The sequence below is a fragment of the Neomonachus schauinslandi genome, chromosome 14 (genome assembly GCF_002201575.2).
Source record: "Neomonachus schauinslandi chromosome 14, ASM220157v2, whole genome shotgun sequence".
Classification (NCBI taxonomy): domain Eukaryota; kingdom Metazoa; phylum Chordata; class Mammalia; order Carnivora; family Phocidae; genus Neomonachus; species Neomonachus schauinslandi.
In genome coordinates this window covers 69,315,838-69,333,445 of record NC_058416.1, presented here as the reverse complement: position 1 = coordinate 69,333,445, position 17,608 = coordinate 69,315,838, and the positions used below count along the sequence as shown (strand labels likewise).

The 17,608-nt window shown below is 45.9% G+C and overlaps 2 protein-coding genes across 3 annotated transcripts; one reads left to right on the top strand and one right to left on the bottom strand.

The window, feature by feature from the left end:
* Positions 1-7,454: 7,454 nt before the first annotated feature.
* Positions 7,455-8,251, bottom strand: DUSP18 (dual specificity phosphatase 18). 2 transcript variants are annotated; one of them, XM_021703550.1, is made up of 2 exons: positions 8,044-8,251; positions 7,680-7,933 (listed from the first exon to the last, which is right to left on the bottom strand). In XM_021703550.1, exons 1-2 carry the CDS (start codon positions 8,206-8,208, stop codon positions 7,745-7,747), a joined length of 354 nt encoding a protein of 117 aa, XP_021559225.1. In that variant the 5' UTR covers positions 8,209-8,251; the 3' UTR covers positions 7,680-7,744. The 2 variants fall into 2 exon arrangements, with proteins under 2 accessions (XP_021559224.1, XP_021559225.1); XM_021703549.1 differs by having other exon boundaries at positions 7,455-8,251.
* Positions 8,252-8,360: 109 nt separating this feature from the next.
* C14H5orf52 (chromosome 14 C5orf52 homolog) lies at positions 8,361-17,242 on the top strand. The gene is made up of 5 exons (XM_021703481.1): positions 8,361-8,364; positions 8,411-8,452; positions 11,489-11,702; positions 13,784-13,892; positions 17,045-17,242. The coding sequence occupies exons 1-5, from the start codon at positions 8,361-8,363 to the stop codon at positions 17,240-17,242; spliced, it is 567 nt and encodes a 188-aa protein (XP_021559156.1).
* Positions 17,243-17,608: the final 366 nt, after the last annotated feature.

Sequence of the window (17,608 nt, the reverse complement as noted above, 5' to 3'; positions counted from 1 at the left end):
CATGGAAGAAAAAACTCCAAGAAGCCCTGTCTTCCTGGTCTGAGGAGTAGAAAGGAGGGCCCCTTAAGGACAAAGTAAGGGAAATCTTTTTTTTTTTTTTCCCCTTTTCTCTTCTTTTGCCCTGCCCCCAGGCAAACCTCATGCTCAAGTTAAAACTCAGGGCAGCAGCAAAGTCAATGGCAATGGCAGCTGGGAAATCACCTAAAATTCTGAGGGGAATCCTCTCAGACCAAAAGAACTGTGGCCTGAAAAGAGTGTATGGAGGGAGGGAGTGTGGGGCAGGGGATGGAATTCCTAATGCCTTTTCTCTCTTCATCCTGTCACTTGGCTCCAGAGCAGACCCAGTCGCAGAATGTGTGCAGCAGAGCAGGGAGACCAAAGGCCCTGATTTCCAGCTGGAGGACCTGGGAATGGGTGGCCTTGAACACTCGAAAATGTGGGGGAGATCACGGAGAGGAGGGAGCTGGAGAAATGGATCCTATAAAGTTGCATACAAACTGCTAGGCTCCATGCATGGATCTGACTCTAAACAGTAGTCCAATGACTTTCAGAACTAAACTAGGTAGACCACCCATTTCTGACTGGCCCCTGGGTGGCACAGACTTAGGACAGATCTAAAATACATTGCCAAAGTTTTGAAAATTGAACTGACGTTGGAACTATGGCCCTTTTAAAGACTTTTTTTTTTTTGGAGATTTTATTTATTTATTCATGAGAGACAGAGATTGAGAGTGAGAGGCAGGCAGAGGGAGAAGCAGGCTCCCCACAGAGAAGGGAGCCCGATTCGGGACTTGATCCCAGGACCCCAGGATTACGACCAGAGCCAAAGGCAGAAGCTTAACCGACTGAGCCACCCAGGTGCCAGGAACCATGGCCCTTTCAAAACACAAAATTCAGCTGTGTAGCTTTTATTTAATTTAAATTTTTTTTTTATTTTTAAAGATTTTATTTATTTGAGAGTGAGCACAAGAGAGCACAAGCAGGGGGAGTGGGAGAGGGAGAAGTAGGCTTCCCGAAGAGCAGGGAGCCTGATGAGGGGCTCGATCCCAGGACCCTAGGATCATGACCTGAGCCGAAGGCAGACGCCCAAAGACTGAGCTACCCAGGTGCCCCTGAGGTTATGGACTTTAAAATCAGGATTATTTGGATTATTGGGCAGGCCTAATCTAATCACATGAATCCTTAAAAGCAAGAATTTTCTCTGGCTGGATTCAGAGAGATGCAACAGAAGGAAAAGTCAGAGGTATTCAAAGTGTGAGAGGGACTCAACCCCCTGGATAGCATTTGAAGGAATGTAGGCAGTTTCTAAGAGAAAAGACCAGCCTTCAGCTGATAGTAAGGAAATGGGGTCCTTTGTCCTATAACTACAAGGAACTGAATTCAGTCAACAACCTCGATAAGCTTGGAAGCAGAATCCTCCCCAGAGCCTCCAGTAAAACAAAACAAAACAAAACAAAACAAAAAAAACCACATGTGATTTCAGTCTTATGAAACATTTGATTTTGGCCTGTGAGAACCTAAGCAAAAGATTCAGTCAAGCCCAGCCAGACTTCTGCCCTACAGAAATTGTGAAATATTAATAGGTATTGTTTTTAGCCACTGAGTTTATAGTAATTTGTTATAGCAGCAAAAGAAAACTAATACATTATCCATTGAACATCAGAGGGAAGTGGTTAAGATGTTAATTCTAAATAGATTCTGAAAAGTTAAGTATGTATAATATATTCTCTAGTGTAACTTCTAAAAAAACTATATAAAATTAAAATGGAATACTTTAAAAATATTCAATAATCCAAAAGAAGGCAGGAAAAGGGAAACAAATGGAAAACAGAGGACAAACAGAAAACAAAATGGTAGACCTAAATCCAAATACTGATAATTTTGGTCTAAACACACTAGTTAAAAAACAGATTAGATATGTAAAAAAAGCCCCAACTATATGGTGTCTACAAGAAACCCATTTTCTTTTTTTTTTTAAAGATTTTATTTATTTATTTATTTATTTATTTATTTATTTATTTATTTGAGAGAGAGAAAGAGACAGTGAGAGAGCACACAAGCAGGGTGGAGTGGCAGAGGCAGAGGGAGAAGCAGGCTCAGCAGGGAGCCTGATGTGGGGCTCTATTCCAGGACCCGGGCCAAAGACAGACACTTAACCGACTGAGCCACCCAGGGGCCCCAAGAAACCCATTTTCAATCTAACAATATAGTATGTTCAAAGTAAAAGGATATAAAAAGATAGATCTTGCAAATACTACTTAAAACAAAGCTAGAGTGGCTATAGTCATATCAGACAAAGTAGACTTCAAAAAATTAAGAAGGGTAAAGAGACATTGCATATTGAAAAAAAGGTCAATTTACCATAAAGACACAACAATCCTAAATATGTATGTACCTAACAACAAAGCTTCAAAATACATGTAACAAAAATTAATAGAATTGAAAGGAGGTATAGGCAAATCCACAATTTTAGTTAAATACTTCCAACACTCTTCTCTTTGGGACGCCTCGGTGGCTCAGTAGGTTAAGCGTCTGCCTTTGGCTCAGGTCGTGATCCCAGGGTCCTGGGATCGAGTCCCATGTTAGGTTCCATGCTCAGGAGGGAGCCTGCTTCTCCGTCTGCCTGCCGCTCCCCCTGCTTGTGCTCTCTCTCTCTCTGGGAAAAAAAAAAAAATCCAACACTCTTCTCTTAGTAATCAATAGAACAAGTAAACAGAAAATCAGGGTGAGTATAAAAGAATTGAAATCACCATCAATCATCATCAATCAATAAGCTGACATTTATTGACCACTCTATCCAAAATAATGTTTTTTTCCTCAAGTGCACATGAAACGTTCACCAAGATAAGCCACATCCTACATGGTAAAGTAAACATTAACTAATTTAAAAGAAGTAAAATCATACAACTTATGTCCTCTGATCATGATGGAATTAAATAGAAACCAATAACAGAGAAATGGTGGTAAAATTTCCAATACTTAGAAATTAAACTACACACTTCTAAACAATACATGGGTAAAGGAGAACATTTCCAGAGAAATTAGAAAATATTTTGAAGTGAACAAAAATGAAAATGCAGCATATCAAAATTGGTGGGATGCAGGTCTGAAATAAAGTTTCTACCTTATGAAATTAGAAAAGACAAGATAAATTTCAAACAAGCAGAACTGCAGAAATAATAAAGAATAGAAATCAATGAAGTAGGAAAGGGAAGAACAATAGAAAAAATAAAAAACAAGGGAGGTAGTTGTTTAAAAAGATTTTAAATATTGATAAACCTCTAGCTAGACTAACAAAGAAATAAAGAGAGAAGACAAATTATCAGCATGAGGAATGAAAAGGTGATATCTCTGTGGACCCTGCAGATAATAAAGATAATAAGGAATACTATAAATAACTCTATGTGCATAAATCTGACAACTTGGATGAAATGGAGCTATTCCTGAAAAATCACAAACTACCAAAACTCACCCAAGATGAAATAGATAACTTGAATAGTCCTTTAACTATTAAAAGAATTGAATTCATTGTTAAATTCTTCTGAAAAAGAAGTCTCCAGGTCCTGATGGTTTCAATGGTGAATTCTACCAAACATTTAAAGAAGAAATAACACCAATTCACACATCTCTTTCAGTAAACAGAAGGGGAGAAAATACTTTTCTACTCTTCCCTAACTTCCTTAACTTAATACAGGGCCTCCTTAACTACAAAAAGCCTATAGCTAACATCATAATTAATGGTAAAAGACTGAACACTTTCTAAGATCAGGAATAAAGCAAGAATGTCTATTTTCATCCCTCATATTCATCATCATACTGGAAGTCATAGCCAGTGAAATAAAATAATAAATCAAAGATGTTCAGATTGGAAAGGAAGAAATAAAACTATTTTTATTCACACATGACAAGATTGTCTATATGTAGATTGCCAAGGAATTTACAAAAATGCTCTTAGCAAGGTCACAGGATACAAAGTCAACACACAAAAATCAATTGTATTTCTATATAGTACCAACAATGCACAATTGGAAACCAACATTAAAAAAATTTTTTTTTCACAATGCTCTCCCTCATATGAAATACTTAGGTATAAATACAGTAAAATATGTAAGATTTGTATGCTGAAAACCACAAAACACTGATGAAAGACATCAAAGACCTAACTCAATGGGGAGACATACTATATTCATGGATTGGAAGATTCAACAGAGTAGAGATGGCAATTCTTCCCCAAATTGGCCAAAAGATTTAATACACTTTGAATTGAAATCCCAGTAGGAGTTTGTTGATACAGACAAGTTGGTTCTAAAATTTATATGAAAGGCAAAGAAAGTAGAATAACCCAAACAATTTTTTTAAAAAGAAAACTGGAGGACTCACTATCTGACTTTAAAACTTACTACAAAGCTACAGTAATCAAGATAGTGTGGTATTGGTGAAGAGAAAGATGCATATATCACACAGAATAAAGAGTCCAAAACAGACCTACACAAAGGAGCAAAGACAGCTCAATAAAGGACAGTCTTCAACAAATGTAGTTGAAACCATTAGACATCGATATGAAAAAATATGAACCTCAAACTAATCCTCATACCTTATACCAAAGGATCATAAAAATAAGTGAAAAATTTAGACCCTCAAACTTTAACATTGGAGAAAATCTTTGTGATCTGGGGTTAGGCAAAGAGTTCTTAGACATGACACCAAAACAACAGTCCATAAGAGGAAAAACTGGCAAGTAGCACTTCATCAAAATTAAAAACTTTGCTCTGTAAAAGATACTTCTAAGAGAAATGAAAAGACAAGCTAGACTGGGAAAAAATATTTACAAATCCTTATCTGACAAAGGACTTGTATCCAGAATATATGAAGTATTCTCAACACTCAAGAGTGAGAAAACAGCCCACTTTTAAAATGGGCAAAAGAGTTGAATAGACATTTCACCAAAGAGGCTATGCAGAAGGCAATGAAGCACACAAAAAGATGCTCAACATCATTAACCATTAGGAAAATGCAAATTAAAACCACAATGAGCTAATACCACACACCTATCAGAATGGCTAAAATAAAAAATATTGGCAGTACCAAATACTAGTGAGAAAGGGGATCTCTCATAGTGGAATGCAAAACAGTGTAGCCACTCTGGAAGTCTGGTAGTTTTTTTATAAAGTTAAACATAACCTTTACCATATAACCGACCGATCCCACTTTCTAGGTATACACCCTAGATAAATGAAAACTTATGTTCACATAAAAACCTATATACAAATGTTTGTAGCAGTTTTTTTTTTTTTAAGATTTTATTTACTTATTTGAGAGAGAGGGAATGAGAGAGAGCACATGAGCGGGGTTAGGGTCAGAGGGAGAAGCAGACTCCCTGCCGAGCAGGGAGCCCGATGCGGGACTCGATCCCGGGACTCCAGGATCATGACCTGAGCCGAAGGCAGTCGCTTAACCAACTGAGCCACCCAGGCGCCCGTTTGTAGCAGTTTTATTCAAAATTGCCCCAAACTGGAAACAACCCAAATATCCTTCAATGGGTGAATATTAAAACAAACCGTGGTCATCCATACAATGGAACACTACTTAGCTATAAAAAGTAACACATAATGAATCTCAAAGACATACTGAAAGAAGCCAGTCTCCAGAGGTTACATCCTCTATGATGCTATGTATGTGACATTCTAGAAAAGGCAAATCTAAGGAACAGTGAACAGATTGGTATGTGCCAGAGGCTGGGGTGGGGCAAAGGTCTGAATACAAAGGGGTGGCATAAGAGAATTTTGTGGGTGATGGAACTGCTCTGTGTCCCGATTGCAGAGGTAGTTACACAAATGTGTTAAAACAGAACTGTACATACAAAAAATTAATTTTGTGGTATGTTAATTCAAAATTTTTAAAAATGAAGATAAAATATGTCCCAGTCAATTTCTCTTTAAAAAGGTTATGAAAGAAATTTTCCATCTGGGTTTCTTCCAGAAAGGCTGCTTTGTGGGGGCTCTGCTACACCAGCCCTGGTGTTTGTGGGTCTGTTTATCCATCTGTAAAACAAGAAGTCAGTCTAAAGCAGGGCTTTTCCTTCTCCCCTGCACCCTAAAATTACACCCCTGGGCATGCCCTTTATGGAAGTGGGGGTAGGGTAGTTTGGAGGGAGAAGGCATTTGGCTTCCACTGGGCTCTGGACTCAGAGCAGTTGTGCTTTTGTCTGTCTCATATATCGTTCTTCTGAAAACCTCTGGATTAGAACAGTTGGTCTTGAGTCAGATCCTCAGGCCCCTGGGGGGTTTGAACAATCCTGGATTTCAGGGCCTATAGGTGGGGCCCACTCATTTGTCCCTGTGGACCCCAGTGGTTAGCATTGGCGTTAATGGTCAGCAATCTAAACAAGGCCTTTTTGGGGGAAGCTGGAAGTGTGCTCCTTGCTTTAGGACCCCCAGTCACACGTGGATTCAACACAATGGAAACTCTGAAAAGGCTACAAAGTCTAGGCCTCTTCTAAGGTAGGGTCTGAAAGGCCTCATACCACTTTTTCCCCCACAGGATGACATTTTGGAAGAGCACTTTGTAAACAGTGAAGGGCTATGCACAGATGCGGGAAATGTCATCATGAGGATGACCACGCTGACCCAGACCAGCAGGGCCAAAGCATCATTCAGGACGAAAGTTGCTACCATAAGCACCTACCACGTGCCAGGCGCCGTGTTAAGGGATCGTTGACTCTCCATGACAATGCTGTGAGGAAGGGGCTGTCATTGCTTGGACAGATGAGAAAGCTGAGGTGCCAAGAGGTCCCGATCACATGCGGGAGGAGGTGACAAGGCTAGGTTCTGGTCTGTAGCTCTGGCCTTTCAAATCGAGACCTGTGAGAGGAACCTCTGAAGCCTGATATCAGGCCTGCTCTCCACATGTGCCCCTAAGAAGGAAACTCATGCCACCTTTCGTCAAGGCTGGCAGGGGGCTGCCAAGGGTTCTTTGAGACCTTGCCATTTACAAAGGCACTCAAAATCAAAAATATCTTTAAAAAATTTTATACTGTGGAATGCTTTCTTTGAAAACGATGCCATGTGTAAATCAAATCCAGAAAACCAGAGATGGGCCCCCATGGGTCGAAGGTGGAAGCAGGGTTGGCCTGGGCCCCCAGGACTCCCGAGGCACCACCTGAAGGCCACTTACCTAGTGGGTCGGCGCACTTACTGTGAACAGCACAGGAGGTGCCATGATGCTTAAGGCTCTGGCTTCAGGTTTGAAAGAATTGAGTGGAACTGTGGCTGACTCATTCCTAGGTTAGTCGGTCCAGGGGAGGGCAGCAGGATTGCAGGCTTGCCAAATGCTTTAGGTGCTAGTCCATTTGACCTGGGCACTGGCCTCACTCTCCCCACTGGCCAGCAGCCATGACCTGTCACTTAGAAGGGTAGGAAATTTCTCTGTACCATTGTACAGTTAGTGAATTTAATCTAAGATACGGATAATAAGGTTAAAAGCTACAGCACCTTTCCTTTTTCTCTGACCCTTATAAAAGGCATCATCTGTTTTTTCTGTATCAGCAAAAGTGGAACGTTTTAAGTTCAGATCTTGGTGGAGGGTCAACAGCAGATCTGCACCTCTGACCTGGGTGCGGGGGTGCGGGGGGTGCTGGCAGGCTCACAGTGGAATCATCAAATGGACCTCCTTCTCGTAGATGTCAGGGATCACTCCCATAGGGGAGCTGACCATGTGCACGGTATTCTTGCCAAACAGCTGGAATTCATAGTGGATGAGCTGCTCCCAAAAGCCATTGTTGGGTCGGATGATGGGCCGGCATGACTTGGTCCACGTGTGGGCGTCCAGCAGGGACATGGCATGGTACTTCATGAGGTAGGCCAGGCAGAGGGCAGCTGAGCGGCTCACGCCAGCAGCGCAGTGCAGCAGCGTGCGGCCCTGCTTCAGCTCTACACTGTGGATGTGGTCAGCAATGGGGTCAAAGAAGTCACAGAGACGCGAGATGGGTGTGTCGGCCACAGGCACCTGTACGTACTGGATGTCCTCGTATAAGGTATTTACCACTTCCACCGACACGTTGATGACCGTGGTGATCTGGTTGCTGGAGAGCATGAGCTTGTTGTTGGCGGCCACCCCATTGCTGACATACAGGCTGCTGGTGATCTGTGAGAGGCCACTGACTGAGGGCTGCCGGAACTGAACCGGAAACGTACACAGGGGTGCTGTCATCAGGCCAGTGTGTCAGCGGCCAGTGAGGCACAAGGGCTACATCTTTCTGTTGGGCTGTGCCATGGAAAACTGCAAGGAGGAAGAGAATGCTTAGAGAGCAGGAGCCCAGCTGGGCCAGAGAGCCAACCCCAGGGGATTTCTGGGATAGGTGGATGGGTGGGTCTATCACAGGATCCCCAGGGCGGTCCTCTGACCATCACAGCAGAACTACCCAGAGAACTTATCTCCAACTCTGGAAGTCAAAGCCTCCCTTGGGGGGCTCCACATCTCTAGCTGGGCAGGCGGACTTGTGTCCATCAGCTGCGCCCTGGCCTCTCTGTCTAGGTTCACACAGCCACTTGCCCAGTCTTGCTTCTGTTCTGACTTTATGCTCAAATCATGAGACTCTGAAGCAGCGACATGAGGAGTCACTGGTGGTATAAGAGAGAGGAGGGTCTCAGCTTCCCCCCTCCAAGAAACCCTCTGAAGAGACAGGATGTGCCTCTGTGAAAGTGACATCAATTACAGAGTCCTACATCATTAACCAAGCTCCTGCAACTGGCCTCTAAGGAGGGCACCTAGGGAAGAAGGCAGCTGGAAGCTTCCTGGAGGCCAGGATGGGGGGCACTACAGCAGCTCCCAGAGAAGCAGAGGGGCCTCAGGTAGACAAGCTATACCAGCATGATGCTGTGCGCAGCAGGGTTGTGGCAAGCACCCCAGCGAGGGCCACGCCCCTGCTTTGTCCTAAGAAATCCCAGGTCCTTCACTCTCTCAGTCTTGCACAAAGCTGCAAAAATAGCACATTTTCACATGTTCCACTGAAACAGGAGTATTCGGATTTAGAGCACACTTCTCAAGGCCAAATGGCAGTTGTCATCAGGCAGAGACAAATGAGGAGCAGAGTTCTGTTACCCTGCTTAATATATTTCACTGGCTGCCCACTGTTAGGATAAGATGGAGCCCCTTAGCTTGACTGTCAAGGCCATTTGTGGTCTGGCTCCTGCCCATCTCTAGCCTCTTTTGCTCCATCCTGAAAGGCCTTGGCTAGGCTGAGCCATTGCAGTGCCATATGGATACCTGGTCCTCCCTGGCCCAGGGCCTTTGCCTTTGCTGTTCTCTTGGCCCAGAACCCTCTTTCCCTACAAGCCTATCAGATCCTGATCTGTTCCATTCAGCAGAGGACTTGGGATCTTAGCTAAGGGTCACTTCCTGAGGGAAACCCCTTGGAACCATACCCTTCCCCCGGGGTTTAATCAAGTCCCTGCTCCAGGCTTTCTAAGCCCTATGTGATCTTCTTCCTACCACTTCCTAAAGATGTGGTTTTGTTTTGATTTGTCTGTGGTTCTACTGGGATTCACTGTAACTATCTTTACTCCTACTGTATCACCAATGCTAAGTTCTCTGTCCATATAAGTAAGTGCTTGATAAATATTTGTTGAATGAGGAATGGCTCCAACAGCCACAACTCTGTCATCTCAGAGATCTTCTGGAAAGGATGAGTTTTCTGGCCTTGTTTGTCTAGAATTTGGGGGAAGAACTTGGTGGAGGTGAGGGTGGTTCCTAAGTTGCTGGAGTGGAAGGACAAAGGCTACCTAGGAAATCCTGCCAGCCAATGCCCAGAGTCAAATGCATCAGGCTCACCCCAGGAAGGCCAGATGGGGCTGTCTGTTCTAAAGGTCATGTGGGGGCAGAGAGAAAGCTCCCCAAAACTCAGTTGAAAGCCTAAATGCTAAGGGATGTTCCATCACCCAAACTGATGGATCCTTATCACCCGAAAACCCAGAGAAAAGTGAACTGAGGGTCTCCAAAATTAGTGCCCAGTGGGCAACAGGAATAGAGGAAACTGCTATTCATCACAGTGACAATGAGTGTGCAGAGAAGACTCCTCTTGATGGTGAGGGTAGGGATGGGAGGAGAGACTTTTTCATGCTAGTCAAGAGATATTTATCAGGCTTTGTATTAGGTGCTGGGGGTACTGAAATGTACAAGACAGTCATGGTCCCTTCTCTCACAGAGCTCAAAGTCTAGTGGGAGAGACAGACATTAAATAGGCAATTATAGGCACAACAGGGCTGGAAAATAGGGATAACAATGCCTGTCTTATAAGGATCTTCTGAGGATGAAATGAGGTAACCCCAGGTAAAGTGTTTAACACGGGGCCTGACACAGAGTAAGCCCTCTATAAATGGTAACTATTCTTGCTGCTGTTAGGGACGGTGAAATGTAGGGCTTTATGGGAGTGAAGAATAAAGGGGTTTATTTCAGGCTCGGGGCGAGGGAGTTGCAAAGATCGCCTCAAGAAATGACACAAAGATTTGAAGAACATTTAGCGTGAGGGGGAGCGTGGTGGTGATTAGTTTCACCATTTTATGGCCTACAAAGCCTTAGGCTTCCTTCATCTGGTTCGGTCTTCAAGCCAACATAATAGGTGTCTGTAGTTAATATCTCCATTTTACACGCGGAAAAGTGAAGTAGAGGGGAGAAAAGGACCTGCCTAGGGTCACGAAGCAAGGTCCGAAAGCTGGTCTTTCTGGTCTCATCACGTGGGGGAAAAGTCGGCAAACATCGGGGGCGTTCATTAATACTGGTTTATAAGCGTGGGACGAAGTCCACGTCTTGACAAGAGCAAAGAGCCACTTTCAGGGGTGAGCCTCCTAGGTTTTCTGGGGAGTTGACGTTGGAATGGGCTCCCTCGCCTCCTGGATGTTAAGAGCCCCCACAGTCTTACCTCTCTCCCGTGGGCGGGAGGGCAGGTTCGTTCAGGAAGCAATCGCGCCCGAAGCCTCGGGTGAGGGTCTCGGGGAGAGAGAAGATCCGTCACCATCCGGGAGCCACAATCCCCCGCTGCCCCGCGCTCTGGTTTCCATAGCAATGGTCCCTCCTCGCGGTGAGGAATCCGCAGCGCCGGGTCTTCGGAGAAACCCCGGGCTCGCTTCGGTTCCCTGGAGCTGCCCCGCCCGGCCCTACCCGGTCACCCGCCCCGCGATCACGCGGGGGCCTCATGAGTCCTAGCGGAGAGGTAGTGTCAGCTCAGCGCGCCGCAGCCCGCTCCATCTCGCCCGGCTCGTCTCCACGGCAACGTGGCGGGCTGCACCACGGCGGCCGCCGAGGGACAATCCTGCCTCGTCCTCAGCCTCCTAGACTCCGCGCATACGTCCCGCCCCAAGGTCCCACCTTCCGTCACGCGTCTCCCGGGCAACGCGCCTTGCTCTGCGCGCCGCGTCGGCGCAGGGATTCACTCGGCCTCCGCGCGCTCGCCCTGCTCTGCCTCCCGCTGCCGAGTCGTTCTGGAGCATGGTAGACTCGGCTGCCCAGCAGTCCAGGCCCTCGGTCACATGGGACCTGGGCTCGCCATCGGTTTTTTCGGCCTCCCAGGCGACTACCAGTTCCGGCACCAACCGGACCCGGGCCTCCCCGCACGTTAGATTCGGCAGCCAACCCGAAATCCACGTAGGGACCCATCCGCAGATCTGCTTCCTGCGGCCGCGGACCGCGCAGCCGCTGGTGCTCTTCAGGTGCAGCCCGGATGCCTAGGGCTATTCTCAGACCCCCGCTCCTCCAGCGGCCCTTGGGACCTCGGCCGTGGCTCTCCCAGAGCCCCGAGCCCGTCAAACCCCAAGAGAGCCTGGATTTCTCACAGATGCGAGCCCCACCCAGCTCCTTCCCAGGCCAGCACCTCGCACCCCCAGGAGCTCGGGAGTCCAAACGCCCTCAGCCTGGACTCCCAGGAGAAGCTGGAATTCCCATCTCCCACCTGCGTGTCTTCCGAATCTCCCCGGCTCTTTAGTCTCCCAGGCTTGAGATCGTATAGCCCCGGGGTCCCCAGCGCCCTTTGGGCCAGCCTTGAACTTCCTTAGAGCCTAGCGAGGCTCAGGTCCCTTCAGGCCTGACACCTCTCTCCTCAGCCTCTACGTTCCCCAGTAGTCCTGGGAAAGCCCCTCAGCTCAGCCCGAGCCGCACAGACCCCAACTTCCCCTCCTTCCCTTCCATTCCACAGCCCTGGCAGCATCCTCTAGGCTCCCACAGAGGCCTTGCGTTGGAAAACAATTTGGTTCAAAATGACCGTTTATTACTTGAAAGGGGGTATTTACAGTCTCTGTTCCCCCCACCTTTTTAAACTTTTCCAGGAAATATTGGTAAATTTGGTACACCACTGAGTAGGCGAAGAGCGTTTTATGTGTCTTTAAATATTTTACGTTTTTTTTTTTTTAACAGGCTATGGGAGACGTTTTTATGTGAGCATCTCCTTTTTTGTATGTCAGCCTTTTAATTTTCATGCCTTTGTTGTCAGAAAAATGTAAATGGGAGACTGGGAACATTTGTTTATACTAGTCTATAAATGTAAAAACATTCATAAAACCATAGTTCCAGACTGGCTGAAAATGAATTAGAAATTTTTTTTTAGTCCTTCAAAATGCTTTAACCTTTAAATATTGTCTTTTTTGTCCTATCAAAGTAGTGTACACTTATAGGAAAATCAGACAAGCAAGCAAAATGAATGACCACAGACAATCACTGTTAACATTTTGGTGTATATTCTTCCAGATCCATTCATATATAAGTACTACAACATGGTGATTCAATTTTGGGGGGAAAAATTTATCACAAGAAATTTCACTATTGTGTTACCTACTGCCCCCACCCCCCCCACCTAATACACTATGGATATCTGTTTTATTCATGACTGCATAGTATTTTATTGTATGGCCTAATTAGAATTTATTCCATTGCTTCTCTATTGTACACTTAATTTACAAATTTTAGGAAGAAAATATGAACAATTATTTTGAAATGGGCAAAAACATTTAGAGGTACATATTTGCAAAACCACTTCATGGTGTAAGTAAATTATCAAAAAGCAAAAACCTGGCGTTATGCATTCTTGACCAATTCTTCATTTTGGCCAAATTTTTATCTCTAGTTTCACCTGGAGCACCTGACTCCAGTCCATAACCCCCAACCACCCAACCCCTCCCATCCCATCTTCTTCCTCTCCTCTTAGGAAGTCTCCTCAAATCTTTTTCCACCACAAACTTCCCTCACTTTTCTAGACTTTTTCCAAACCCTCTTCCCTTAGAATTCCTTCTTCCCTTTGAAGTCCCCTGTTAACCAGCCTAACCTCCAGTCCTCTTTTTCCCTGCTTCCTCTGATCCCTCCCCCTGCCAATCTTTCTTAGACCTAGGCTCTGGAGCAAGTGCTCCCCACTTCACCCGCCTCAAATTCATCCCTCTGAACCCTACCCTACAACTTTTGCTCTTCTCTAAGACCCCCACCTCCCATCTCATCCTATTTTTTCTCCTTAAGATGGTTGCTTCTGAGGACAGTTTTGAGTCCTATTCACACTTTGGGCCTTTCCACATCTTTCTCAGGATGACTTTTCTTTTCAGCATCCAGAAAATACCCGTTTAGTGCACATTTTCTACAAGAGGAAGCCTGGGCCTACTCCCTTGCTCCTCCGAAAATTATGGCAGCTGTGCCTCTCCTAAGAATCCTGGGGAAGCCTCAGTCACTCCCCTAGGACCCCATCAAATCAGTCCCTGTCCTAGCCCTGGCCCCAGCCATCTCACCCTGTGCCACTTTTCCCTCCCACTTCCAGCTTAATGAATTCCAGTGAAGCAGCGGCGAAAAAATTTTTACCCAAGAGCAACTTATCCCGGGTGATTATTCGTGACAATCTCAGTGCACAAAGGATCTATGAGATGGAGGTAAAGTCATCAAAAGCTTTTGCATTAGAGGGTGTTTGTGGCTTGACCCATGTTCACTTCACCCTCACCAATAGCCTGGGTGGGGGGTGGGGTGGGGAGGAATCACAGATTTTAGAGGTGATCAAGGTGCTCTAAAGCAAGTCTCATTTTACAGAGGAGGCAACTGAGATTCGAGGTTACTGGTTTGCCCCAGATGTCACAGCTATTGCTGGGCCAAGGGAGCCAAGGAGAAGGATTCCATATTTTTTGGTTCTTGTGGCATTTTTCCCCCTCCAGTCATGTTATTTCTCTAGAGGATCCATGAATGGATTCCTACTGTCTCCTGTAGAAAGAAATCTTGGGTCTTGGAGTTTGAAATGGCATCAATACTCTTTGGTCTGTTTTTTCCTTTACCTGGAGGAGCACTGAGGCCCTTCCCCTTTCTGCTTATGGACAAGTAGGGTTGGACCTGCTTCCCCAAAATCCATAGAAGAAGGGGAGGGAAAACAGTGTTGTCACCACACAGACTCAGTTTAATTCATTAAATGCATCATTAGGGGCTGCTTAGGATAGGCACTGTGTTGGGCACTAGGAAGAGGCTGGTGAACACGATGGACTGTGATAATGTACTCATTTCTTCAAGTGGAGCAGAAATCCCAGAGTTGAATTGCTGTCCCCTTCTTTTTTTTTTTTTTTTTTTTTTTTAAGATTTCATTTATTTATTTGACAGAGAGAGATAGCGAGAGCAGGAACACAAGCAGGGGAAGTGGGAGAGGGAGAAGCAGGCTTCCTGCTGAGCAGGGAGCCCGATGTGGGGCTCGATCCCAGGACCCTGGGATCATGACCTGAGCCGAAGGCAGACGCTTAACGACTGAGCCACCCAGGCGCCTGAATTGCTGTCCCCTTCTTGACTCTGTTGACTTCCCTCCATGTTCCAGGGCCAAATCTAGACGGGCCTATGAGATTCTGACATTAAAAAGAGTAGGAGAGGTTTAAGAGATGAAGCTAAATCCTCTTAAAGGCCAAAGAGACCAAAAGAAGAGCAGGGGTCTGGGTGTTTCTCTCTCTGCTAAACTTCAGCGGCACAGTGCAGTGGAAAGAGGGTGGACTTGGCAATGGACAAGCCAGCTTTTTGTGACCTCAGGGAATGACATTTCCTCCAGGACTCCCTTTTCTCATTTGTAAAATAGGATCTATTAGGATCCTCTCAGTTGCTGGTGACTCAAACTGAACTTGAACTAGTACAAGTAAAATAAAGAACAATCTGTTTACATAATCAAGGATGGGTAGGGCAGGGTCACCAATGTTTGGGATGAGAGGAGTCAGGGACTCCAGTACCATTGGATGTGTCTTCCACTTTACTTTTTCATCTCTTTTCTGTGTCTTTGTGCATGTTGGCATAATCATCAGGCTGGCTGTCCCTGGTGAGCATGGCCAAGGAAAGCCTGGCCCATAGCCTAGAAAGGAAATGGGGTGCTTCCACTGTTGCTCACATTAGACAAATCCTGGGGAAACTCCGGTTGGCCCAGGGTGTGTCACTGGCCCATCCTTGCCTTAGTCAGTGTGACCAGGTGGTGTGGGCTGTTTTGACTGGCCCAGGATGGGTTGGGGGCCAATTTCTATCACCAGCAGGGGCAGGGGATGTTCTATCTCTGGCAAACAGGGTGAGGATCCATGAGATGCTGTAACTGGAGACTCTCCTGAGGTGCTTTATATGTATCAGAGGGCTGTGCCACCCTCCAGGCATCCAGAAGTTCTCCTTTTAAAGCTGTATTGATCCCTTATGTGCTTTAGGTATTGAACATCCATTATGTGTTATGTATTATTAATAGTTCAGGAAATTGAGGCTCAGAGAGACAGAGTAACTTCACTAAGGTCATCCAGTGCATCATCGTAGAGTTGTAAACCTGGGTCTGACTGGCATCTTCCCTTCAGGATGAAGACTGTCTTCTCCTTATTTGTAGACCTGGTGACTTGCTAAGGTCCCAGCTTGTAGGAGCTCAGTGGATGTGAGGACTGAGTGGCAGCATGGAGGTGTTTCTGTCTCCCCCTCCACCCCGCCTCTTCCCCCAAAGTGCTCACGTGAAGAGAAGAGGCAGCTTTGGCTAGCCACTGGTTTCTCAGGACCTTGACAAGAACAGCTAAGACCTTGTGTCTTGGGAATCATCTGAGCACACTCTGAGAACACACCCACCCTCCCGCTTCATCCCTTGTTCCCAGGATCCACTTAGGTTCTTGGCTCATCCCTTGTTCCCCTTGCACAATGATCATGGCAACACTGGCCTTAAATGGAGCTCTCCTTTGCCTGTGTTGTGCTGGGTTTTGAGACACTGTCAGGGCTTAGAATCCCCAGGAGGGTTTGCAAAAATGTCAGCTCCCAGGATCACCCCCCACCTGGTTCTGTTTTCACATGCCCAACACTTCCCCATCCTCCAAAACCCAATCCCAATTTATAAGTCACCCCTCCATGAGGCTTTTCTTGGTATTTTCCTTCTTTGAGCTCTGTACTTCTTTGTAGGGATGTGTCACTCTCTGCTTCACTTAGAAACATTTGGGCATGTGCCCCAGCTTCCTGACGATGTTGTAGTCGCTCTGAAGACCTGCGGCTGATTTTTGTTAGTGTCCACTTCACAGCTAGCTGACTGGAATAAGCAAATGAGTGAGTAAGATAAAGGATGTGCCTTTCTAGGGCTTACAGTCTTGTTGGGGACAGGACAGAAATGATACGCTAGACAAAATAAGTAGAGGTCAGTGTGATGGAGGGGATGTCAGAGACAGTATGTGGGAAGCACTAAGTGAGTACTAGGGACAGGGTGATAGGATTTATGGAGGGGAAGGAACCGGATGCACCTTTTCTCCGCCCTCCCCACCACACACCTCCTTCTGACCAGTTTTCCAATAGAGATGTTGAGGTCCAAATCAGGCTTCTGGGCTGCAGACTGTCAGAGGTACCATAGGGGTTATGTGGCTCAATGCCCACATTTTACAAATAGGGAGACTGAGGCTTACTATGAATCAATGTATTTAGGGACTATTGAGTCCAGCTGGCTCATTTTCCACCTACCCCCCCCGCCCCCATCAGCAGCACAGATGTCTCACTTTCTGTGAAGTAGCTTCTTCATCCTAACATCAGCTCTGTTTTTTTGTTTTTTTGTTTGTTTGTTTGTTTTAAGATAAGAGCCTCAGACAGGACCAAGAGAAAGATGAGCCACTTATACGACCACCTGAAGAAAAAGTTCATGACAGACCAGCTCAGGAAGCTGGGGCGCTGGAGACGGGAATCCATGAACATCCAGCAGTATCTGGATAGCATCCGCGTGTACAAGGTCCACTTCAAACTCCAGCGTAACAGGAAAAGCCAGCCACCCTAGTCAAGGCGGAATAATCTGCCCCTGGGCCATGACGACAGTAGGCTACAGGCGGAGGAGAGGCAGAAGCTAGCCCTCCCACACCATCGTAGAACAACAATAAACTGAGACCAGCGGACAGCGGAGCACAAAAGCTCTCAGCAACTGTAATATTCCTTGCCCTGCCCCACCATCCCGTCTGTTCTGGTGAAGGTGATCCTGATGGACCCGTAGCTGCCTGATTGGGAGGAGGCTGAATCAAGCCGGTTTATGGTTAAGGCCAAGATCCACCTTTGGTACCCACCTGTCTGAAGTGAAATGCCAGGCCAAGTGTCCTGGGACAGTGAGTGGTACCTTAGATGGGAAGGATTCAGTAGTGCCACTGTCTAG